The sequence below is a fragment of the Corylus avellana genome, chromosome 10, assembly GCF_965113065.1.
Source record: "Corylus avellana chromosome 10, dhCorAvel1.hap1.2, whole genome shotgun sequence".
Taxonomy (NCBI): domain Eukaryota; kingdom Viridiplantae; phylum Streptophyta; class Magnoliopsida; order Fagales; family Betulaceae; genus Corylus; species Corylus avellana.
In genome coordinates, this window is record NC_142499.1 from 1,972,495 (window position 1) to 1,998,300 (window position 25,806).

The 25,806-nt window shown below is 36.2% G+C and overlaps 5 protein-coding genes and 1 pseudogene across 6 annotated transcripts; 2 read left to right on the plus strand and 4 right to left on the minus strand.

The window, feature by feature from the left end:
• Positions 1-1,000: 1,000 nt before the first annotated feature.
• Positions 1,001-3,151, plus strand: LOC132192123 (F-box/kelch-repeat protein At1g57790). Its single transcript, XM_059607350.2, has 2 exons — positions 1,001-1,120; positions 1,847-3,151. The coding sequence occupies exons 1-2, from the start codon at positions 1,089-1,091 to the stop codon at positions 2,943-2,945; spliced, it is 1,131 nt and encodes a 376-aa protein (XP_059463333.2). The 5' UTR covers positions 1,001-1,088; the 3' UTR covers positions 2,946-3,151.
• A 2,422-nt stretch (positions 3,152-5,573) lies between these two features.
• On the minus strand, positions 5,574-11,310 carry LOC132191899 (RNA-binding (RRM/RBD/RNP motifs) family protein). Its single transcript, XM_059607026.2, has 9 exons — positions 11,166-11,310; positions 9,088-9,626; positions 8,890-9,006; positions 8,510-8,650; positions 8,163-8,336; positions 7,421-7,628; positions 7,152-7,324; positions 6,435-6,520; positions 5,574-5,862 (listed from the first exon to the last, which is right to left on the minus strand). The coding sequence occupies exons 2-9, from the start codon at positions 9,562-9,564 to the stop codon at positions 5,727-5,729; spliced, it is 1,512 nt and encodes a 503-aa protein (XP_059463009.2). The 5' UTR covers positions 9,565-9,626; positions 11,166-11,310; the 3' UTR covers positions 5,574-5,726.
• Positions 11,311-12,556: 1,246 nt separating this feature from the next.
• On the minus strand, positions 12,557-15,943 carry LOC132161621 (replication protein A 14 kDa subunit B). Its single transcript, XM_059571780.2, has 3 exons — positions 15,836-15,943; positions 13,825-14,083; positions 12,557-12,975 (listed from the first exon to the last, which is right to left on the minus strand). Exons 2-3 carry the CDS (start codon positions 14,078-14,080, stop codon positions 12,911-12,913), a joined length of 321 nt encoding a protein of 106 aa, XP_059427763.2. The 5' UTR covers positions 14,081-14,083; positions 15,836-15,943; the 3' UTR covers positions 12,557-12,910.
• On the minus strand, positions 15,072-15,167 carry LOC132162674 (U6 spliceosomal RNA; annotated as a pseudogene).
• Positions 15,944-17,162: 1,219 nt separating the features above from the next.
• LOC132191688 (uncharacterized) lies at positions 17,163-17,989 on the plus strand. The gene has a single exon (XM_059606779.2). The coding sequence runs from the start codon at positions 17,419-17,421 to the stop codon at positions 17,791-17,793; it is 375 nt and encodes a 124-aa protein (XP_059462762.1). The 5' UTR covers positions 17,163-17,418; the 3' UTR covers positions 17,794-17,989.
• Positions 17,990-20,326: 2,337 nt separating this feature from the next.
• ABCB29 (ABC2 homolog 12) lies at positions 20,327-25,296 on the minus strand. Of its 2 annotated transcripts, XM_059607506.2 has the most exons (10): positions 24,620-25,295; positions 23,904-23,990; positions 23,710-23,817; positions 23,166-23,432; positions 22,768-22,851; positions 22,196-22,412; positions 21,998-22,083; positions 21,223-21,410; positions 20,909-21,038; positions 20,327-20,697 (listed from the first exon to the last, which is right to left on the minus strand). In XM_059607506.2, exons 1-10 carry the CDS (start codon positions 25,220-25,222, stop codon positions 20,551-20,553), a joined length of 1,917 nt encoding a protein of 638 aa, XP_059463489.2. In that variant the 5' UTR covers positions 25,223-25,295; the 3' UTR covers positions 20,327-20,550. The 2 variants fall into 2 exon arrangements, with proteins under 2 accessions (XP_059463489.2, XP_059463490.2); XM_059607507.2 differs by lacking the exon at positions 20,327-20,697 and having other exon boundaries at positions 20,945-21,083; positions 24,620-25,296.
• Positions 25,297-25,806: the final 510 nt, after the last annotated feature.

Consider the following 25,806-nt stretch of genomic DNA (forward strand, 5'->3'; position numbering starts at 1 on the left):
TTTGTTGTTGGGGAGTTCACTCCATTTCGTTTTTTCTTTTTTCTTTTTTTTTTTTGTAATCCTTGTCTCATTATTGAAAAAAAAAATTAGGGTTACTGTTAATTACCAAATTCGTTTGCCTAATTTGATGATGGCACCTTACATGCACCGCCGAGCAAGAACAAGTTTAATAAGTTTTAAGAAAAAGTGGCAGAGAATGCAAGAAAGTCTTAAGGGGCACGCTATAAGTTGAAAAACAATGGAAACTTCAAAGTCAATTGTCCAAGAAATTAACAATGAACCCAAGAGATGTAAAGAGATTGCAAAGATAGCCATTGAAGCAATCATGGCTAAACTAACAACCAATTATTGGTGGATAGATTTAGCGGCAACGAGACACGTAAAATAAGAAGTCGAAAGCTATTTTTTGAGTTTTAGGACAAGACAATTGGAGAATATTTATAATGATGCGTTGAGCGAAAGAAAATACAAGTTTTTTTGTCAATGGGTTACAAGGAATTCTTATCACCCAGTTTTCTTTGTATTTCATAGATCCGGCTTATGTGCTATAGTAAAAATTACAACACATTTCTTGAAAAAAAAAAAAAAAAAAAATTCTTTCATATATGTGATATATATAATTTGAATTTCATATAGTTTATGTTATCTATTTCGTCATAATTATAAGATTATAATATCATTTACTCAAAAAAAAAAAAAAAAAAAAAACTGGCATAGTAATTTAGTAAATCATAATTCATTTTGAGTATCCATGTGCTATAAAGCAGAGTACCCATCGTGTATATAGTCCTCCACACCTTTACACAAAAATAAGTCGGCATATATTTTGCCACGTCATAGAAAGACAATAAACAATAACATCACGTGATAGACACGTGAGATCTTTCTGATTTGGCATCCATCTATTGGTTCACAGAGACTGAAAGAGTGAAAACTGTCACACCTGATTCTTACGGATTCACACGTGTTGCCACCACCACTTCCACATACACGCACTCTTTCTCTCTCTCTCTACTCTCTGAACTCTCTCTCTCTCTCTCTAAAGTCTCTCTCTGTCTAAGCAGAAGCAGCTTCATTTGGTTCTCACTATGGCTGGAAAAAAGAGAAGGAAGCTGAAATCGTAAGATTTTTATTTTTTATATTTTATATTTTGCATTTTGCCTAAAGTGAAATTGAATTGTAATAATTCCCTTTCTCCCTTTCTGAATATTTTACTTGGTTGTTTGTAATCAAGGATGAGTAATATGATGTTAGGGTTTAAGGGATCAGTTTAAGGTTTATATGGGGATACCCAATGTGTTTTTACAACAATTATAAGTTTGAATTGTTCAAATTTGGAGTCAAGTTTTGATGGGTTTATCAAATGGGTCTTAATCTGTGGCTATGAATGGTTCTGGGGTTTTGCAGATTAGATCAAACTAAGGTTTGTGATAAATACCAATGTGGTTTACAATAATCATGAGTCAAATTGAAAACTTAGATGGGTTTTTTTGGTTCGGGTTTAATCTGTGGCTATATTAAGGTAATAGATTTTTGGGTTTTAGTCTAATCTACAACTGTGTTGGATAAGAAATGAAGGGCCTATAAAAAATTAAGAAGAAGAAAAATGAATGGGCTAGTTCTGATTATGTAGATAGCTTTGAATTGAATGCAATTAAGAAGCCCTTTAAGGGTGGTTGTCTTGTATTTCAAGCTTTTGTTGTTGGAGATCCAATCCGCTACAGATTATTGACTTCCTTTTGACTCTCTCTGGTGTGTGTTTGTGTGGTTTTTACTCGCTCTGTACGGCTTTAATTGGTTTTGTTTGACTGTTTTATACTAGAACTTATTAGGGTTTTATGTATAGGTTAGCTGAAACGGTTGCTGAAAATAAAAGGATGACAATGAAAGAGAAGAAAGAGAAATTGGAGCTGCAGACTTGGTCTGACCTTCCTACGGAACTCTTGGAATTGATTATCTCCCGTCTAACCCTAGAGGACAACGTTCGTGCCTCCATTGTTTGCAAGAGATGGCACTCAGTTGCAATCTCCGTCCGGATAGTAAATCAATCACCATGGCTTATGTACTTCCCAAAGTATGGTAACTTGTATGAATTTTATGACCCGTCACTCCGCAAGACACATTCCATTGAGCTGCCCGAGTTGAATGGGTCTAGGGTTTGCTACACTAAAGATGGCTGGTTGTTGCTATACAGACCCAGATCTCATCGCATGTTCTTCTTTAACCCTTTTGCCCGCGAAGTGATTAAATTGCCCAGGTTTGAGTTGACTTATCAGATTGTTGCCTTCTCTTGTGCCCCAACATCTAGCAGCTGCATGCTTCTTACAGTTAAGCACATCAGTCCCACAATTGTTGCTGTTAGCACTTGCCATCCTGGGGCAACAGAGTGGGTTACTGTTAATTACCAAAATCGTTTGCCCTTTGTTAGTAGTATTTGGAATAAGTTTGTTTTCTGCAATGGACTTTTCTATTGTCTGAGTCTCACTGGCTGGATAGGAGTCTTTGACCCACTGGAACGTACTTGGAATGTTCTTGCTGTGCCTCCACCCAAATGCCCCGAGAATTTTTTTGCCAAAAATTGGTGGAAGGGCAAATTTATGGCAGAGCATGAAGGGGAAATATTAGTTATTTATACTTGTGCTAGTGAAAACCCTATTATGTTTAAGCTGGATCGGATAAACATGGTATGGGAAGAGATGAAAATCCTTGATGGAGTCACAATTTTTGCGAGTTTCTTGTCGTCTCATTCCAGAACTGACCTTTCTGGACTGATGAGAAACAGTGTCTACTTCCCTAAAGTTCGTTTCTATGGAAAGCGTTGCATATCATACTCTTTTGACAGTTGTAGATACTATCCGCGTAAGCAGTGTCATGACTGGGGAGATCAAGATCCTTTTGAAAATATCTGGATTGAACCACCCCAAGACTTCTCAAGCTTCATCTGAAGAAATCTTGTTGCAAAAGTATGGTCTAGTTGAGGATTTAGAAAAAATTTATTAATATGTTTAGCTTTAACTGCATTGGATGGAAATGCTATAAATTTCTGTATAAGTAGTTGCCTACAAAGTTACTTTGTTGTACTTCTAGAAGTACTAATGTTGGACTTCTGTTTTCATTTATCATAAGTGCCTGTCAGGTATAAATTGTTGCTAGATAATGAGTATTAGATTTTCTCTTTTAATTCTTAAAACTTCTGATTGAAATAATTTCAGAATTTTACTTAAATCTAAATTAAAGTTTACCTGGTAATATAATACTTGAAGCTGTTGTGCATTTGTTCACTTTTAGTGTTTGTTGATTACATGATGTCTTTGCCTTCTGAGAATTATTGCGATCTCAAAGTGGGTCTTACAGTAGTCAGTATGCTGCCCATAATCTCATTATAGTCACATATAAGAAGTTCTATTACTCATTTCTTCAGGCTTTATTATTATATTCATGAATTTTACAAAGAAAGAAGAGTTGAGAAGAGTGAGGATCCACTGGAATATTTTAATATTGGGATGAGAGAACCTCAATGCATATGAACAATGCTTTTTTAGTACATACTTTTTTAATAGAATTTTCTCCAGTTTTGCTACTGTTATTAAAAAGACGTGATTTTTATTTGTTCAATGGATACATTACAATTTTATATATTGGGTCAGAGGAAAACTCTATCCTAAGCATGATCTTTTGAAACTAATATATATTAAATGAAGTAGAGAAGTATTAGAGAGTGGGCTCTGAAACATAAGTAGCAAAAATAGAAATTTGATTACACTTGATTATTTGATTGTTCTCTCCGCTTCACGTCGCCACCTCCTGCATCTTTGTCAACCCTCCAAGCGCCGGTGTGTGAATCTCACACGCCTCTCCGTCTCCATTGTCCACCACCGCTGCTGATAGGGGCTTTTCACTGTGTTTTTGTTGTTGTAGCTCTAAGGGTTATACATTGTTTTTTGCGGGTTATTATCTCACTGTCTCTTTATTGTTTGATTTTGTAACTGGAGACTATTAGGCATTTTTCACATATCCTATTCGGATTTTGGTAGTGTTTCGAACCCCTCAACCACCCTCCAGCGGTTGTTGTTACCAGGCAAAGGTTTGGGTAGAGTACAGGGGTATTTTGAAGGTCGCTCCTATCTGTACCCATTTCATTGGGGATTCGAATAAGGTTGAAGGGTCTCAAAACGGTCATACTCATGTCATGCCCATGCCCACGTCCACTAATTTGGTGTTTAAACCACTTTATGTGGCCCCTATTCTTGGCTTTTGCCCAAGATTCAAACGACCAAGTCGTTTATGGTCCCTTTGAGATCATTTATAGACATTTTTTTTTATTTTTAGTTTCTTCTTTCAGTACTTTATTTTTCATTTGGGTTTGTTGTTGGAGAGTTAGTCCCTTCATTATACCTTTTCCTTATTTGCTAAAAAAATGTTATGTAGGCTTTTCAACTTGAGAAATGCTGCATACAGTACCACTTTCACATTCTCAAGTGCACTCTTTGACATGACAGTAAAAATTACTAGTAAAAAATTTAATTGTAATTCATCTAAAATTCAATAATAATTTTTAAGTATGCAGTTAAAAATGTGTGTAACATTTATCTTTTAACTTAAATCACGTGCCAACCTGTACCATAATGTACATTAAAGTTGCACTTCCAGACTAGAAGGGAAAAATACAAAACCTGCACTTCCTTTTTTTTTTTTTTTTTTTTTTTTTTGTTATGTATTAAACCGACACCAGTCTTTTTATAAGTAATCAGTCTCACCGCCTAGCATATTTCGTTCTAAAAGCTTTTGGGCACCACATATCGATATTGGTATCATTTTTGAATTATTTATACATTTGCACTTTTAATCTTAATGTTTAAAAAATGACATTTTACTCCCCAAAGTATTTGACATTGACATTTGACCCCTATGAACTATACTTTACTCCCTTGACGTATTTTGAATTGACATTTTATCCCTCAAAAAATTAGTTATTTTGGAGGGTAAAGTGTCAATTCAAAATACTTAAGAGGATAAAGTGTACTTCATGGGATAAAGTGTCAATTTTTAAATATTGAAGTTAAAAGTGCAAATAGGTAAATAATTAGGGGATAAAGTGTATTCTCTTTACTAGTTAAAAGTGCAAATGCCCTAATCATGGATTTTATATCTATTTTGATGCGGAATTTTCATCAGCACTATGGGATACATTAATGTGTTTTGTCTTCCACCACATTACGGTCAACATGTTAAACCCAACAAATCGCGGTCAATTAGTCCAAACTGTCCAAGGCAGGTGGGCCTCGCATTTAGGGCTGCCGAAGACGGTAAGTAAAACCCTTGAATCCCATCCATCATCATCCAGAGTTTCTCAAATTTCGATTGCAAAGAGCCATTCCATACAACACTCGTAAGCCACGTCGAGACATGTTCTGGAATGAAGCTGTGTCAATTTATTTTACCCCAACATTTATATATTGTCATATGGTAAATATGTAAACATTTATGTGCCTCTAGACCAGTGGGAATTATTCAAGCATTTGCAGCGTGCAGATCGATTTTGCATTGCATTAATTTGTTTCTAAGACGACATCAATGTGAATTTCAGGCCATCCGGAAGAATATAATATATGATTAAATTTTTGATAAATCACACAAAAATTACTTCCGACTTTGTATTTGACATGAAATGATTAAACTGCTCACCCCAAATACTTAAGTTCTTATACAGACATAAAATGATTAAATTAATATGGGTGATACCGGCTGCGCCCACGGCTGCTGTCATTGCTGCGCCTTCCACCGCTTGAGCCACCGCTGGTGCCACTCCTGCCACCCCGGGACTGTGGTGGAGGGGAATGTGGTTGCATCCCGGGTTGTTGCCTATAGCAAAAATTAAACAAGTTTAACTCCAACCGCACAAGTAGAACAAGCCCTTGAAATGAAAAAGTGAATTTCTCGACCATTTTTTCCTTTAATGGCATGGTTACTAAGCACATTATTCATCCCACAATATCAACAGCATCACTGCTGCCACTGTAACTTACACCATTTTAAGTCGTTGAATACACTTCATAGAAAAGAAAGTGGAGATTTTGGCATCCCCAAAAAAGATATACTAAGCGAGAGGCCCACAAGATTTGCACGAAGAATTTCCAGTGCAGTTAGGCTTTTAGTAATGACATATAGAAGGATTCTAGTACGGGGAGAGAGAGAGTAGGATTAGATCAACACACTATTGCATCTCACATAGAAGGTCATAACCTACCTGCTAACTGAAACAAGCAATTACTGAGGTATAAACACTCCAGTGTAATGATTCACTTATCTGTATAAGCAGGTATTGAAACAAAGGTTGCCAGACAATGCAGCCAAGAAATAGGACTGAAAGAACAAGCCTTGTAGTACAATAAAAACACAAGGCATACATTGTACAATTAAGTAGAAAAACTTACAGGACATATCCGATTCTTCCATCCGGCAAAAGCATTGGCATCATTGCCATGCCAGCAGGAGTTGACCCCCTACCATAGATTAGTGGCTGCAAGAATTTCGCACCTATATTAGCGGTAAAAACTAAACAATGCTACAAGCAGAAAATTTGCAAGAATTCTCCTTATTTATAATATACAATCAAACAAACTAATACTTTTAAAGTAAACACCTTGATTAGTTGTGATCATATATGAAGATTAACAATAACTATGGCCAAACCACCCCTAACGGCCATGTGAGGAGTTTGGCCACCCCCTCTGGCCAGCTTGATTCGTGTTGATTAATGTATTCTATCAACTTTTCTAACGGATGGACTATTTTTTTTTTTTTGCTTACCCCAAAGAGTGATAAATAACTTTTTTAAATTCACTGAGCTATTTGTCAAAACTCCGAACCACGGGGACAATAAATGAATTTATCCCAAAAAACAATGTGGGAGCCCACTCCAGACCAGGTCCAGACAGTTCTAAGGTATAATCCACCCAACTGGATCCCAATTTCTCATCTTGTACTGGATAAATATGCAATTTACAACTCTTAGAACTGTCCAAGCATCACAGTAATTTAAAAGTAAATGTACTTTCCTTTGAAAATACTTTAAGAACTTTCTTTAAACAACTATTTCCAGAAAGCAAGCAAAGCTCAGATGTTTTGGAGAGTGGGAAGAAGCATCTTACTTGTGCAAAGCCAGCTGCACCATATCCAGCACCTACAGCACCATAGGGACTGCCAACCATGCCATAACCAAGACGAGGTGGGTAGCTTGGGAGTAAGGATGACTTCTGCGTGTTTGGTGCTGAAGATTTCTGATCTGTCTGTGGCTTTGCAAGAGAACACTCCAAAACTTGACCTGTCAATCAGAGAACATCCAACAAAGATTGTCAACAATACTAGTTCATCATCAAGGATAAGAACGGGCACAAGGTGCAAGGAGCAAAACAATTACCATCAATTTCATATTTTTCAGTGTTCTTCAATGCCTTCATGGCACTTGACCTTTCTGCAAAGTGAACAAAACCAAATCTGCTTTTTTCTTGTCCTGCTTTTGCAGGAGGGAGAGCCACTTTTGTGATCTTTCCATGATGTTCAAACAACTCTCTTAAACAATCCTGAGTAATGTCTTTTGGTAAATTCTTGACATACACTGCCTTAACCTGTAACAAACAAATTCCTTAAATCATGACTCCACAACCTTGAAATTACAAGTAAGAAGGCAAGCACTTAACAAGAAGATGCTGCGTATACATTTTTTTTAATGGCATTAACATACACACTCAGGGAGGGGGTTTTATTCCCACAAGCTTACCATCCACCCAATTCTTATGGGTGAAGTGGTGCCATATGTGCAAGAGCTCATTGGTAATATTTTACACAATCATAGAGAGAATTCACAAGTCATGGGAGGGATTACTCACATAAAATAGAATTTTATGAGCACTGCCCAAAACTATTAAAAAGCTTCATAAGCCCCTTTCTTATTGAAATGCAGTACACAGACTTTACCATATATGTAGAGAGGATTCAAGCACTAGAAAGTCATAGGTTCGACCCCTACCTGGTGCGTGCATTATCAATAATCTATCTACTTATCAAAAAAAAGGAATAGAAAAGAAGGATCTTCAAGTAGATCAGCACTTAAATCAAATCAAATACTATCATTTACATTTTTGGGGTCAGCCAGAAAATACCTGAGACGCAGCAGAAGATTCCGCATTTTTGGGGTCAGCCCAGCTCACAGTTGGGGCATTGTTGTCGAGCTTAAATTTGGGGCTTGACATCTTCTGTCTTGAGTATTCCGCACATGCATGATTATAATACTCAATGAAAGCAAACCCACGGTTCCGGATAGAATTCTGTGGGTCCTGTCTTGGTCAAGAAGATTCAACGAATAAATATAACATATTGAGTCACAAATGAAGAATCATGTCGATAGTCTTAAATTATATATTTGGTTCTCACAGAAAACAAGCATAATTTAAACATGAAAAATTATGAATGTAATAAAAAATTAGAGAAGATACAAAATCTTACAAACCTTCAACAGTTCCACAGAAATGACCCCAGGCCCACTCTCTGTTACAGCCTTCTTCATATCTTCCTCACCCCAATTTCTGGGAACGTTACCAATGAATAACCGATGCTTTGCTTGAGAAGTTGAACATTTTATTTTTTTTCCCTGGAAAAGAAAGAGGGGGTTAATAGAAAAGTCAATACTATGAGAAATGAAGAAGTCAGACACTCCGACAGCTATTTAGAAATTATTCAACTTTATCTTCAAACAAATGGAAGTGATAAATCTCACAAATCATATGTGGAATGCATGTGCTTGCACACATCAGCGGTAGCCATCCCAAGCCATGGCTGAGGTGGTTATTCAAAGGAGAAAGTGCATAACCATAAGGGTCCTTAAATTACCTTTAGTTCAGAATTATTTAACTCTTCAATGGCCCTAGAAGCCAACTCCTTGGTTCTGAAGGTCACAAAAGCATATCCCTTGGCCCCACCTGAATCTTTACCCTTCATTATTCTAACCTATTGTCATCAAATATAGATCAAATTAGTTAAACAAAAAATGTGCAGGCAAGGAATATTATAATCAACAATCCACATTACCTCAGTGACTTCTCCTATAGGCTCACAAAAGCCCCTCAAATCCTCTTCAGAAGCATCATAAGGAATGCCACCAAGGTACACTTCAGAGCCATGAGGAGGCAGCGCAAGAAGCTCAGCATGCTTTTTTCTCTCATCTTCCGCCTCCGCCTGATCAACTTTCATCTCCTCGTTACCATGTGGCCCATTTTGTAAATCAACTCTTTTAGCAGCCTCCTTGTCTTCATCATCTTCTTCAACCTCCTCTTCTACCTCTTCCTCTTCCTCTTCCTCTTCCACTTCTTCTTCCTCGACCTCTTCCACTTCCTCATCTTCCTCTACTTCTTCATACTCAACCTCTTCCTCCATTGTCTCCTCGGGATCATTGTCTCCATCAAGGTCCACCTGCTCTTCAGATTCTATAGGCCTTTCAGACTCACTAGGCTTTTCAGCTACATCTGGCTTATGAGAGGCTGCAGCACCTGACCTTGTCCTTGGCATCTTATGTATCTAAAAAGAAAGCTTGCAAGGCAACTGTGACAGAAGCACAGAAGCCAGAAGCACTGGCAGAAGAAAGAATACAAATATGGAAAGGTGGAAACAATGAGAGGCCAAAAGGAGTTGCAGAGTAAGAATCTCGACAGAATTTTTGCCATGAGGTATGGCTCCAAGGAGTTGCAATTTGAATGATTCTCAACTAAGGGATCATACATAGTAACAAAAGTACAGAGACAGGTAAGCGAGAATTCTGAATGATAATCAAGAGGATGGTGATGCTCAACAGGTGAAAACAACTATGAAGCAGTGAATTTCTCGAAATTTAGATACTGACAGTTGCCCAAAAGCAATGGCCAGTTTATTTGTTTAACATTCTATCTGGAAAAATGCAATCACGAAGAAAAAAAAAAAGGAAAAAATAAGGATGAGATATTGAACATGTGATGGAAATTATAAAGTGATTATTTAATGCAGTAACACAATCCAGGCAACAGCAATATACATATATGAGGTCAGATCTGCAATTGAAAAGTTCAATCAAATAATCATTGCAGAATAGAAAGACAGCAGCCACAGACCAGTCATTAGGTTTAATTATGAACTATGAAGACATGGTCTTTGTCCATTCCACAACAATAATTCCAGTTCCACACCACATTTTCCATGTAACAGGTAATCTGAAATTTGAATCTTTTGTTGCCAATCCAACCTATCAAGATAAATCTTCAATTTATATCTTAGTTGCATTATTCAGGCAAGCATCTCAAATTTATTACAGCTTGACATGCACCCATTTAGAAACTCCAAACTAATGGGATTCATGAAAATATCAGTATTAATAACAGTTAAAGGTGCTATTGGATTGGTTTCTAGGTATCACATCTTCTAAATTCAGAATATCTGTATGAACAAAAGTTTTCAGCATTTTGAAGAAGAAGAAAAAAGATCATTTTTTGAGAAAATAAATACGAACAAAAACCACTCAAAACAACAAAATCACGGAACAATGAACTGAATAAATACCCCTACGTCACAAACAAGTCCAGAAAAATAAAATTTTTGGGTCTATTTGGAAAATAATACCCTTGACCGGTCGGACAGTTAGTGAAACTTCCTACTGATAGCCGTAGGTAAGGGCTGAAAACCGCCACGAGCGGGTCAGTGCTCAGCACTAAATGGATAAATCCCATATATACCCAATCTATACCACGTGAGGCGCAAGAAGTCAGACACTGATAATCAATACAGGCTACACTAGAAACGGAAACATTACAAGCACATTTGGTTCACATAAATCTTCATTTGATAGGCCTCCAACACAAAAAAAGTTGTAATTTCAAAATCCAATCAAAAACTATCTACGATATTGGCCTCTTCATAAGCCTCTCTCAACTTTCCATTTACAAATCTAAACTACCAGTTTTTTTTCCTTTTCACTACCAGCCCCACCTAGAAACAACCCACAACTGAATTCACAAGCTACAAGCTAACAAAACCATCAACCAGTATAAACCAAATTCAATACCTAAAAATGAAAGGAAAAGACGCGTTTTTCTACGAGAAGAAGCAGAAACAAATTAGGAATATAATTTGAGAGAAATTACCTGAGCGGGGAAAATAGAAAACAGATTGAAGCCCTAGACGTAAACCACTTTGGTTTTTCGTGCTCAAAATCCTAATTTCCCAGTTCTCGTAGTTTATAGCGCGGTAGATCGACTTGATTTGAGTGTGCCCTAATGGTCGCGTATAGAGAAGACGTTCGGCCTCGTTAATTGTTTGTTCAAATCTACCAAAAGCGCCTTGGACCACGCATGGGCTTTGAGCCTTGGGCCTTAGGCTTTATTTTCTAGTTGTAAAGCCCGCCTTAGGTAGCTTGTACTGAGTGGTGACTCCCTATAACAATGGTCATAGGGAGTTATTATCGGACAATTTTCTACAAAGCAGTTTATTAAACTGATATTTGTTTACATGGGAGAATTACATGCTCTATTAAAAATGTACATGAAAATTGAATGCATTTTGGGCGGATCATGATCTCTTCATTTCAAGGTCTATATTAAATTTTACAAATCTAATGGTGTATATGTTGCCACGAAGTGAATATGATGTCACATTATTTAAATTCATGTATAATAAAAAAGAAAATCTTAACCGAAAAATGACTCATTTCAATTTCACTTAAAATTGAGAAGATCCTATTACATTTTGAACAGATGTCGAGTTAATGGATTGAATTGAAGAAAAACTATCATTTTTACAAAAAGCATGGCTATGTTATGCAAGTAAGTTAAGGCATTAATTAACTGCCAATGATGATTTAATTACATGGGATAAGTGGGCTAAGAAATTTTTTGAAAAGGTTAACATTTTAAAAATAGGGTATGTTATTGTCTGAAATCTTTTAAATATGGAATAATTGCAAAGATGTGAAGCATCTCATTGCACTCATATAATACACTATATGCGTCATACTGTTCAGTACCTAGAACATTAATGATATTGATGGAGTTAGTAAGCCGATAGATGAATTGGGTTACATTAAAATTTTGTTTAGGTAAATAAATAAACAAATAAAATGATTATGCGTAGCCCAGATCCTCTCTTCTTTTACTAGCCTAGTCCTGACTCCCATATATCTATTGTTGCTCCCATGATTTCTCTTTCTCCTACCATTCGTTGAAGCGGATTATTTAAGCAATTTGATTTCCATACCTTTATTCTATTTTTTATCTCAATATGCTGATAGTAGGCTCTGGTGGCCATTGAAATTTTTTTTTTTTTTTTTTAATTAAGGTTGATCCAAAGGCTACTACACCCTGGCATACCTTAAATGTTAAATCCCACCAAAATAATCTGTTTATTTTCTTGTTTTTTCCGTCAAAATTAGTCATAGATTTTATGAATGAAATAACTTTGGTTCCTGGTAGATAATCAGTGTTAAGGTAAACTTCCAATACTAGGAATTAACCACCCATCGACTTGAACAGTGAAATCCTCGTCAATAAGAAATTGTTTACTTGATATAGGCTAGCAAACTCCCACAAACCCATTTCACGACACAAGGAAAAGTGGTAACCAAATTACAATAGGCAATCCAGAAACCGTATCGCTGCCCAGGAAAGCAATCACTGAAGACCCGACAATCGGGGATTCTAAAGTTCTCTAAAGTCATTTATAAAACTTTATCTCACATAGTAAGTGCGACTTCTTTTTTTTCCAAGAATATCACATCCAGAACCAAACAACAGTATTTGGAGGAAAAATCCATCATCCTAGATAACGTCATCACAAAAAATGTTGGTGACAAGTAGCAGTTTCTAGCTGTATCACAAAGTAAGCTCCTAGTACCTCAGAGGAACAAGTGCTTAAATTCCCCGTTTGCAAGCTGACAAAGCTGATTGTAAGTATGAGTTTCTGCCAGAAAGCAAACATTATATTCAGATAACATAAAAAGATCATATAAAGCAAGAGGACGGGAACATAGCTAGAGTAATAAACAACTATCAGATAAAGTTTATGCCAACAATTTGAACTTCTACCCACATTATAGACATGTGAAAGGAATGGCCGCACCACCCAACTAAGCCCCATTACAAGATAACCAAATTAATACTATCAACTTGGTTGGTCTTTGTGGAATTCCTATTAACAAACTTTCATCTGCTTTAAAGAAGAGTAGAAAGAAACTATATCTGCCAGCTGCTACCAGACAGCCAATTTCATAGACCTTTTCATCAGAGACTAACAAAAAAAAAATATTATAGTTTTGTTAAGAGTTAACCACTACTTCAGAGCAAAGCTATATTTCTTTTATAAATGAGAACCAGACATTAATAAGAAATTAGCCGTAAATTTTTTGAACTAATATGAGCAAGCCAGTGTTGTTTTCAGTGTTGCTCCATAAAATTGTTTAACTAATGGAGAAAGTACATATCTGCTAGCCATCAAGCAGTAATTTAAACTACAATCTAATAATTAGAGGTCCATTGATAACAGATGCAGAGTGCAAGTTTAATTTTCATATTTATTTCACAGACAATAAAATGCAAGGGTATTTGGGCATTCTAAAAGTTTAATAAACAACACATCTGTCCAAGTGCTACTAATACGCATAGGTGCTTAGGGGTCCAATATAAACTTCCGAAGGAGCAATCTTTCAGATAGAAGCAAAAAAATATAAAAACTTATCAATGAAAATGCAGTGCATTGCATTGGCTCAGCTCACCATTACAAGAATTTAAAAAAATTAGGAAAAAGCCATACCAAATGTGTCACCAAAGTTGGTCCATATTTCAGCATGGATGGATTTCTCACTGTCAGCAATACCAACAACCTCAACAAACTTTGAGAGTGGAGAGGGTGGAGAGCCTTTGACAAGTATCTGGTTGTCATCGGTAGATTGTCCTGTAACAACTCCACCATCAGATCGCAGAACCTGAATCACTGCCCGAACTCTACGACCAACATACAAGCGCAGCAGCTCCGCATTGACAAAAACTGCAGGGTTTGATGTATCCATCTCCTGCAAACCACATAAGAAAAAACTTTAATTCAGAGCTGCAATAAATAATTAGCCCGTGATAAACGTATATTAACTAGTATAATTACTCTACAGCAATTCTGTAAACTGATATCAGTTGACAAAAATCATTGCCTTTTACAAATGTCTCTAGTAGGACTGTAGGACCGGGGGGGGGGGGGGGGGGGGGGGAGAAACGAAGAAGAAGAAAAAGAGAAAAGAAAAGAAAGACCATAAGAAACAGACCCAAAACTACTTTAATCCAGACAATTACTTAGCTAGGCTCCTTGTCCTTCTTGAGTTGAAAATTATAAACTACAAGTTATCACCTGTGGTATGCATGCAATTTACAGTCTGACTGAATTGGGAAAAGAACTAGAAAGCAGCTGACAATATTTTGTCATTTTTATCTAGCCAGGTAGGATAATCTCGAAAAGGGGACAACCAACACTTTGCTCAAACTGTACCGTGCCTTCTAGAAGTGGTTGGGTAGAAACAGCTGTAGTCTAACCAATGAGTAGAAGAGTCAATGTATTGCATTTGAAAATGAAAAATGGGAAGAAATAGTAACTAATTGATATTCTAACAAGCATTACACTTACAGGTGCGTGAACATACATAAACACAGGCATGCTCTCACACACACAGATTCTCAGTAAATACCATAGGACACAACTTTTTGTAACCCCTTCAATGGTGAGCTTCCAAAATCATAATCATTTTTGCCAATTCACAAAGACAACTTAAGATTTAACAATACGTCATTTGAGACAAGGTAATGATGAGCAACTTTAAGCCATCCCATTGTTAATCGTAGGGAGGCCCACTTCTTCAACGAACTCAAGAGGGAAATGTTGGTGATCCACATATTTAAAGACTCTCCCTGTCAAATAGCCTCTACCACTAGCATGACTTTCAACTCATGCAGACCCCCAACTCCTGACCAGCTTTACCATATTTTCTTTAAAACATTTTTCTAGCTATACCTGACACCCCCTTGCCTCCATTCCTCGACTTAAAGTGTCATCCTTGCACAGGGGCCACACTAATCTTTTCTTTATTGTTCCAATTTTGTCTCCGCAGGGACAATGTCTCACCACTTATTGGAAGTACTTTTTTCAGAAAATGAAGAACAACCTATTCTTGTGTTTTCTACTGTTTCTGCACATACAATTAAACAACCTTACCCATTATTCACTAGTCTTACAACAATTTTATTCCTTTAAATGTGTTGGTCATACAATACTCCAAACCCCCAAAGCACGCCACCATATTGGCCATTCAATTGGAAAGACAGCCAACCATTTTACCAATGAATCAAAAAACTTTCCTTTTAGACAAAAGAATCTGACTTTTAATCAAACCCTTCGCACGTGACAAGTTTCCCTAATTTCCCTTACAAATAATAAATCAAGAATTACCTAAAGCATATTAAATAATTAGCAATACAAAAGATAACGAAATTTGAGGCAGCAAAAACGCAATGCAATATAGCATCTAAACAATGTGACCCGTCGGATCTACTAAATTTACTGAAAAAAGCCTAAGAGAGCATATCGATCATGCTAGTGTTTAGCGCACTGAATCACACTGAAGATTAATTCTAATTTCTGTGTTTGGGTGCTGAGAAAGTGAGGACACTTGAATATTCGAAAAAAAAAAATGAAAAAGAAATCTTAACACTCTAGTATCGGATACATTTTCTTAGAAATTGAAGCTAAGTGCGGTGAGAAATCTAGGGTTTGAACTCTTTACCTGATTCAGAAAACAGATCGCCGACTCGAAGAGCTTCCGAAACGCACAGCTTCAGAGAGCGCGCGGGAGCGAAAGAGAGAGCGGGTTTTTCAGAGCGGTAAAATGAGTGTGCGAGGGCTTATATGTAAGCTCCACTTGAGCACTACGGGGCTTGTTGGATCCAACGTGTCAAGAAATGCTAAGCTTTACAACCTCTTTACACAAACCTAGAAATGCTAGTGTAATAAAAAAATTATTTTTTTTCCTAAAAGTCTTAGGTGATAAGAAGTCATATGTTCTATTCATAGTTGTTGTGACCCTATTGGCTTGTAGTTTCTTGTCACTTAAGATTTTTATGGGCCAAAAATGGTATTTTTCTTCATAATAATGTCATTTTTTTTAAGAAAATGTCATTATTATGAAGAAAAATACTATTTTTCATTTTTTAAAAAATACTAAATAAAAGAAATGCCAAAAATAGATAGGGTTGCTTCAGACATTTTTTCCATTTTTCATTTTGGTTTTTTTAGAAAAAAAATAAAAGGTAAAAGTTGAATTTTTGTTGAGCAAAAAAGTTGGGCCTTTAGCATTTCTCATCTTCAAACAGACATACCCATGCTTACGTGGAACTTGATGTGGCTGACCCAAGGCTGTTTAAAAGGTTAAAAGAAAAAATTAAAAAAAACTAGACTTTAGGAGATTTTTGTGAGATTTGCTGTATGTGTACTATTTTCCGCCTCAGGTTTCACAGATTCCATAGTAATATTAAAAATTAAGAGAAAAAAAAAAAATTGTGGTTATCTTTTTAAAATAATAATAATAATTTTTTAAGTTTTTAATTTCTTTAATTTTTTAATTTAATATATATATATATATATATATATATATATATATATATTATCAAAAATGACTCATGTCATCATTTTATTAGCAATATAGTGGCATCTGCATAAACTCTTTTTTTTTTTTTTTTTTTTGGGCGTACTTTATAAACTTCCGAATTCATTTTAATAAACACAAAACTAATTATAAATAAAGTAAACGCTCATAACTAATTTTGCATTTCTTTTCCTTCTTTTTTCAATTACATCAAAACGACAACTACAAAGAATAAGCCAATAAAATAGAAAGCTCGGACTCAGTAAAACCAGTTGACCCAGTTGTAGATAATTTTCTACTGCCTCTTATTCGTCAATATATATACTCAAATCATTCCTACTTTCCGTCGTTAACGATGTTAGTCTTCCAGATGACGATAGAGAAACAGTAAAGTATTAGACGGAGAGATCGATAGAAATATACAAAAACTTGGGGCGGAAGGAAGACGATGAAGATGAAACAAGCCGTCGCCGCTAAGAGTCCAAATTGTCGTCCAACTCAATAGACAATAGCTGATGGTAATTGATAAAATTGTTTGACCGTATTCTATTTCGTATCAAGGTCGAATTCTAGGGCGACACGTCACACGTTATCATTACACGGTACTCCACTTTGATACGCCTCCTCATCCTTTGACCACTTCCCCAGCAAGTTTCTATTCCGTCTAGCTATATATATTATCGCTTTGTAGCGCATTCTTCTTATAATTCCTACGATTCTCAGAAATGGAAATGAGCAAGTTTTCTGTTCTAACTCGCCTGAAGAGGGCAGTGAAGAAGGTAAGTTTTTTGTTGAATTTTAGTGTCAATCGATGGCTTGTAGCTTCGGCTATTGGCCGGACTTCATTGAAGAACCGCCACCTTAGCTTCAATGATCGGCCGGGCTTGAGGGCGTGCACCGATGATAATGACGTAGATTCGGAGGATTCCGGCTCTTCGAGGGAGCTTCAGAGGACATTAAGCTTTCCGTACGAAGATGATGTTGATAAGAGAGCTGAGATGTTTATTGCTAATTTCCATCGCCAACTTTTAATAGAGAGACAAATTTCTCTGGAGCTTCAATATTGCCGGGGAAATAGTTTCAAGGCAATCTCTCCCTGATACTTTTTTGGTCATTATTTGTTGGTGGAGCCTTCGATTTTTGGGCGTTTAGGGTTTTGTGGAAGGCTGTGTTTGGTTGTGAAGAGGACATTTTTTGAGATTTGTGTAAATTTTCCCATTTGAGCTGTCGTCGTTTTTTCTTCAAGGTTTTACAGGAAGAAGAGAAGCGCCAAAAGCGGCACTCGTTGATTCTTTATTCTTTGTTATGTACAGTATGATTCTAGCTTTGTAGTGATTGCCTGATTGGATTTGTTTTTCCTATGAAAATTTTCAATTACTATTTTGTTGATTTACTTGGCAAAACTCAATACAGAGTTCCTCAGCAAAATATACAGAGAGAGAGAGAGAGAGAGAGAGAAGAAAGTGAAATAAAAGGCTTAATACAAATCTAAGAAAGCTCCAAATTCTTACATTAATTGGTTTGATCTATGAAAGATCCAAATTCTTCAAAGAAATCTAAACGCAACAAAGTTTAAAATTAAGCATATATTTATTTCGAAAGTTTCGGTTAAAATCGGTTCGGTTAATCGGTTAACCGTAAGCTTTTTTAATTAGACTAAAAATTGATTGTTTTGAGGTCTAAATTGTTTTTTGGGGGCTGAAATAGCTTATTGAACTAAACAAATTTTAAATTGTCCTATCAATTAACACAATAAGAGTCCACCATACATATGTTCTACACTTCTACTAATAAAATGGTCCTAGAATATTTATTATTGGTTACTTATCAGTTAATTATATTTATTATTGGCTAATTATCAGTTAATTCGATTAACAAATAAAAAAATATTTATACCGATTAACCGAACCGGCGCCAATATAAAAATCCTTAACAGATTAACGATCGACTTTAACGGTAGGCAGTAAATGTCAGTTCAGTTGCAGTCAGTAAGCAATTGCTGAGCAGTAAACGGTTAATCTGTTCACCCCGACTTTATTTTACATCTAGAATGTGTTTGCTTGGTTTTTACAGTTAATAACATTTTTAGCAATTAGGTTTTCACTTTTTTATTTATTCCCACCTAAGTTTTAATTTGTATAACAGATGATACCTGACTTATGGGTAAATACCGGTTTAATATCTTCGTCACCATTCCGTCAATCAAACAAACGGATTGACACATGTCGTAACAAAAAAAAATCATAAAAAAAATAAAAATAAAATATATATATATATATATATATATATATATATATATGATGCAGGGTGGCGTAGTGAGTTGGCAATAACAAATAACAATAAAATTACAACTGTTCTTAAAACCAAGATTCTATCAAGAAATCAAGGTTAAAGGGATAGAAAATCATTCATAAAATGTTTCATATTGATAAATTGATTAAAATACATAAACTCTCCTCTTACCTATTAAGTCTGCTATATTTATAACAATAAGCAAATTTAGAGCAAAAGTAAACCTAAGCCTATTATAAAAATTTCTAAAATAATAAAATAAATTATTACAATTAAATAAAATCCTAATTTAAATAATGTAAACAATAAAATAAAATATATTTGATTGCTAGATTATTTGATTTGCTGGAATAAAATATTCATTAAAGTCCCCAATAGAGCAATCAAATATTTCCTTATTGGATTATTGCATTTATTTCCATCCAACTTTCCAATCTTCCTTTTGCAGCCCGTTTTGACTTAGTAAACATCGAAATTAGCCAAACCTTGTGAAACATGACTTTGTAGATCTTTGAATTAGCTTTCCAATTCCACCAAGCTTGCTCAAATTAGATATCTGAAACTCGATATATGGCGTTTTTAGTAAAACTCATCAGGTGCGAATTTGACCAAAACGGATAAAACTAGCTTGCATCCGGCCCACCCTATTTTGGCCCCAGCCACCCCCATTTTGGCCATTGGGGGTGGCCAGACCGGAATGGGGTGGCCCAAATTAGTTTGGCTGAGGAAATGTGACGGAAGTACTAAATTGGTCTTTACCCATAAGTCAGGTATCACTTGTGATACAATTTGAAACCTAGGTAAGGAAAAATAAAATAAGTGAAAAACCTAAGTACTAAAAAGGTTAGTAACCCTAGTTTTAATACAAATCTCTATAACCCAAAAGGGGATACCATTCGAGAAGAAAAATATTAAAAGACAACCCCTTTAAATTTGGTCTAAAAAATTTATTTTAATCTAGTCTATAAGAGCATCCCATCAAGCGCCTCATATTTAACATTTCTTTAAATTTTTAACAAAATTTATAAAAAAACACATCATTTATCAAACTCTTTATCCAAAGTTAAATTTAACATTTGCTTTAACTCCTCTCCGACACCAAAAGCAAAAGCTATTTATTTTTTAATATTATTTTGGTTGTTGAGAGTGGCATTTTGATTAATCTCTCACATGAAATCAAAGTGAGTGAATTTCATAGCAAATACATTTATTAATAAAATATATATATTTAATTAAAGTAGAGAAATATTTCGAGAATTTGATATTTGGTAGTATTAAAAAAGTAGCTAGTTAAATAAAATAATAAAAAATAAAAATAAAAAACAACATATACATTGTTAGTTGTGAAACTTTAATGTAAATTATTAGAGATAAATGCAAAATTGATCATTGTGGTTGACCTAAATTACAAATCACTCTATATGGTATGCAAAATAATTTATAGGTTCTTATAGTTGGGATAATTTACAAATTACTCCATATAGTATATAAAATAATTTATAAGTCCTCAAGGTGGTCCCATTTTATAAGATGTCACTCCTTCCATCACACCTTTGGAAGTTCCCTCAAATCACAAGCCCAGTGGATGCCGCCAAGTCATGGTGACCGCCCAAAAGAGTCGAGCGAGTTAGCTCCTCCAGCTTCCCATCACGCGAAAGGAATACTCGTTTAGCCATCAAAACTGTTTCCAACCGGTGTGCAATGACCAGTACCTACAGGCATAATGCAGCACAATATTTGATCAATTCAGATATAATCTGTGTCTGTGCGTGCGCTTTAACAGGAAAAAAGAAAAACAAAAATTGCACAGATCATCATAGATCACGGCTGTGCATCGAGAACAAATCAATATAGAAAATTCTGATAAGAGTTCACATGCCAGAGATAGTCCACATTAGTGGGTAAGCAGAAAAGTTAACTTACAGTATGATTTTCCATCATGCGCTCCACAGCCTGTCTCACCAATAACTCAGACCTACTATCTAAAGCAGAAGTTGCTTCATCCAATATCAATATAGAGGAATTCTGATATAGTGCCCTTGCAAGAGCTAGTCTGCATTAATGAGTAACCAACAGAGTTTTTCAATAAAAACTTGGGCTACACACAGCAAATGAATAGTTATGTTAATCAAGTAAACAATTGGATGTTCATTTCCCAGTTATCGAGTTAAACATTAGCCAACAAGGATCATATTTAATATCACATCAGAATCAAGAGTTCAGATATAAAGCTCCACCTTTGCTTTTCGCCTCCACTCAAAATCGAGCCTCTTGGTCCAATGTTAGTTTTGTACCCTTCTGGAAGTTTTCTGATAAATTCATCAGCATTTGCAGTTCGTGCTGCATGCTCAACCCTCTCCATGTCAATTTTTGACATCAGATCCCTATATCCAATGTTTTCGGCAACTGACCCTGAAAACAATGTCTAATACATAACAAAAATTATCATATGATAAACCATTTGAAAAGGTTCCCTATATTACCATATAAATTTACAAAGTTTCCACATCTCCTGAACACCTTCATTAAAACCAGCCAAAAGATGCACTTGAAAAGGAACTTCGGAAACAGACTATTTCCCCATACGACAAACTACTTTTCAACTAGGGAGCTGGACAGGTGTACGGCAAGTATACCCTACATCTAATTAATATGAAGTTACCACTTACTCCATGGCAATCAAGCACATGAAGTTATATGGATACATGAAAGCAGCAAATCAAACAATTCCTTGCTTAGAATTTGTGGGGGAAAAAAACATAAATAATATAAGGTACAACAAGCGTTTGGCACAACTTATGGGCATTGCAATGTTGGGTAAGAGGACTTGATTTAGTGGACATGTAGTGAAGTTCTTATAAGTGTCTGCTTTTCTCTCTCTTTCTCTATCTTCCCCCTCACCAAAAAAATTAATAATTTAGAAACCTACCACACACACACACACAAAATAAAAAAAAATAAAAAAAATAAAGAAAGGAAGGAAGAAGAAGAGAGCGGTCATCACTAACTTACTATATCTTGAGAAACGAAACTTATATGTCTCCTCAAATTATCCAACCGGATGTCTTGGATGTTATGGTTATCGATAAGTATACAGCCTGTTTAAGATGTAAAGAACAGATATGCACTCTGGATTAGTAAGAGGTGACTTTTCTAATTCCAAAAATGTGCTGTAAAAGTTGGCAATTTTTTGTAGTTCAAAAGCCTAACCAGATAAAGGATCATAAAGCCGAAGAAGTAATTTTACAAGGGTTGACTTTCCTCCTCCAGAGGGCCCAACAAGAGCAATTGTCTCTCCAGCTTTGATGTGGAGGTTCAATCCATTCAAAACAAAGGGCATATTATCCCCATATCTAAATGAGATATCACAAAATTTCACCTCCCCTGTGACATCATCTAAATCAATGACATCTGATTTCACGATCACCTGTATTCCGCAAAGCAAATAATAATCACAACAATAATAACAATGATAAGCAACTATGAATATATTGGTCCAAATATGAAATATGCCAACAAAAGAGCATCAGCCAGACATGACATGTAAACGCATGCTTGACAAATAGGCATCTAATCAAGGTCTAACAGATTGAAATAACCACGGGTAAACAAGATGTTTGATGTTACTTTGGAACTTCTAAGAATTAGTATCTAATAACTATCCTATTCTATCCTTTTTGGGGCAATTTTTTAAATTCACAGTGTTCCTCGAGATAAAAAATAAATGAATTAAAATGAAATATCCAAGGTTAAAATTACAGGTCAATCAACCTTAAACCTACCTTAGAGTTAAACCTGGTCAAATCAAACAGGCGCTCAATGGCTGGTTCTCCTTGCTTCCACTCATTGTATGCCTTTCCCACGCCCTGCGTGATGCTTTATATTCAGATTGATAACTTAAGAGAGCTCCTCAACAACTGAATCATAATAACAAAAAGAGTAATTAGCAAAATGGCTCTAGACGTTTTTTCCTCAAAAAAAAAAAAAAGTGGGAAAAAGAAAAGATGCTAACAAGAGTCTTCTGAACTAATTCTTTATTTCTTTTTCTTTGGGAGGGGGGATGTCAAAAAAATTGCCTAAAACTTCAAGGCATCAGAAACCTGAAAAAGGACTGACCCAAGAAAATAAAAGGTTCAAAAAAGAAGAGGGGAAAAGATTTATTATCAGCATATAGTACTACCTGAATTGGCTCAACTGAAAAAACCAATGATGTTACAAACGAAACCATGCTACAGCCGTCAAAAGAACCACTTGAAACCACCAGTGAACCAGCACAAAAAGCAAATAATGCTCCAAAATATATACTCTGTATCATCTGAGGAATGAATGCCTTCATTTTCTTCTTATTCAATTGTTCAGATAAGTTGGTGTGAGCAAGCTTTCGAAACCTGGCACTCTCACACAGCTCTGAGTTGTTTGCTTTCACAAATAGAATAGCAGGGAGGACCTAAAACATATATAAAATATATGACATCATTGCACCAGCTGATGCGTTATAGCAAAGAAGATTTAAGTTAGCAACTCCACACATGCAAGCATGAAGAAAGCATAGCAGTAGATGTGTGACAGACTCACATTCAAGAATTTTGATATATTAACAGAAACAACCAAAAAGGTGAGAGTAATTAGTATTAAGAAACCCAAACAAACTGTACAAGCAAATTACGAGTTTAAGCATTCATAAAGTGCCGCACAGGAGATTTTGAGAAAAGAATAAAATGTACCTCATGTAAATAGGCTGAGAGGGCAGCAACACTCTTATTTGCCTCCTTAGATATCTTTCTAAGTTTCTCACCAAGATGGGCAATGACAAGAGCCATACATGGAATCAGCTATAATTGCACCAAACAAAATTAGTCACCTACCTTTAATCAAGTACACAACCACTGATAAAATAGTCTACTAATTTGTTCCTCACCACAGCTGAAATCAAAGAAAGGGTAGGGCTGATAATTAACATCTGTGCCGCCATTGCTGATAATTGCATAGTACTAGGTACAATGGTCTGCCACCAAAAATTAAAAACTTAATAGTTAGGAAAACAGAAAGAGCAAGAACAGACATCATAGATACTAACTTAAATCAAGTGTGTGGCATCTAAAGCCTAAAACAGTGAAGAAGAAGAAAAATACTTCTGTTAGAGTATAACTGTATAAGTATGAGTAGTTGTCATAAGAGTGAGTAGTCCATATATCACAACCGAACCCACAGTTAGATTAGGCTTGAACTTTTGACATGTTATATCAAAGCTTTAATCGGAGACTCTGCATGTATTTATCTCCCCCAACATGTAAAGCGAATCAATGAAGCTTCCGCTTAGGGGGATTTGTAGCCGAATTGGAGATAGACTCGCATGTTGAGTAGTATCCCAACAAGTTATATCAGGTTTCACTCGGAGATTCCCAGTGTTTATCTCCCCCAACAACTTCTAAGACATTAGAGACTACAATTCTCAAGAAATATAACCACAGAAAGTCAAAAGAACGGACACAGCAGCTCAACTTTCCCTGCAATGGAAAATTCTTAGCCAACCGATCACTTTCCCTTTCAGTCCAGTAAATCCAAGTATCATAAACACGAATATTATATACAACCGTGGTAAAGATTGAAAAGACAAAGAAAACCCTCACTCACATTGAGAACAGCATGGACGGTATCGGCAACATCCGCGGCCTCGGCGGTGATCCGATATGCGATATCTCCGGCCGAGATGGAGCCGTCCCCGCATTCGAAAAACGCCAGGTCTCTCTCCAGAACCCTCTCGAAGACATAGCACCTAATCCGATACACTGCGTTCAGCGCCGCGTCCCACAGAAGCGCTTGCTGCCAATAGCTGGCGACCAGGCGAACCAAGACCAGAGCCCCCAAGACCAAACCTTCGTCCCTTAGGCGAAGAGCGTCGACGTTGGTCAAAACGGTGGAGAGCTGGCCGACCTTGGGGACGAGCTTGGAGAGGGAGAGGACGGAGACGAGGCCGCAGAGCCAGCCAGCGATGATGGGTTTGGCTTGGACAAGAAGGTAGGGTTTGAGGGAATTGAGGGATTGGAGGGTTTGGGAGAGTGGGTGGTGGTGGGGTTTTTCGGTGGTGGTGGTGGGATTTGAGGGAAGGAGGGAGGGGAGTTTGGTGGAATTAAGGGGTTTGAGGGAGGATTTGGTGGGAGAGAGAAGAAGGACTTTGGGTTTGGGTTTAAGGAATGTAAGGAGTGGTGGAGGAGGGTTTAGAAGAATCAGAGACATTTTTTTTGTTTTTGGTGTTTCAGAGGATGTCGGAGCGGGACAGGAAGGAGATGACCATTTTTAGAGGGAAGACATGAGACTAGAGGCCGTAGTAATAAATATTGAGTTAATAAAAAACATAAATGCTAAAATGACAAAAATATTAATTATTTAATTTAAAAATAAATTGTGAAATTAAGCATGGTGATAGTGTAGATGATCATATGATTTACCTCGGGCCAAGGATACCTATGACAGAGCTTAGAGGTAAGCTCGAAAATATGTCAAGAGTGTTAGCGAGAATATCTTTTAAGTTAGTAAGAAATTTAAAAAGAAAAGAGAAAAAAATGTCATAATAATAGGCTGTGTGTACTTGGAGTGACCGTCTTCTCATATGCATAGTGTTTCTTTCCTTTCACAACATTAGTAAGGTATCGTTCATTGATAAGGTAGGACTAGGACTTTGATTGGGCATGGCATCCGGGTAACGTCCTCTAATAAAGTATGATCAGTGACAAATGTTGTCCGCCGGTGCAATATAACCTTAGCAGAATAGTAAGCTAGTAACACATAATTCATTGCTTCTTGCGACTGTTGGTAGGTGT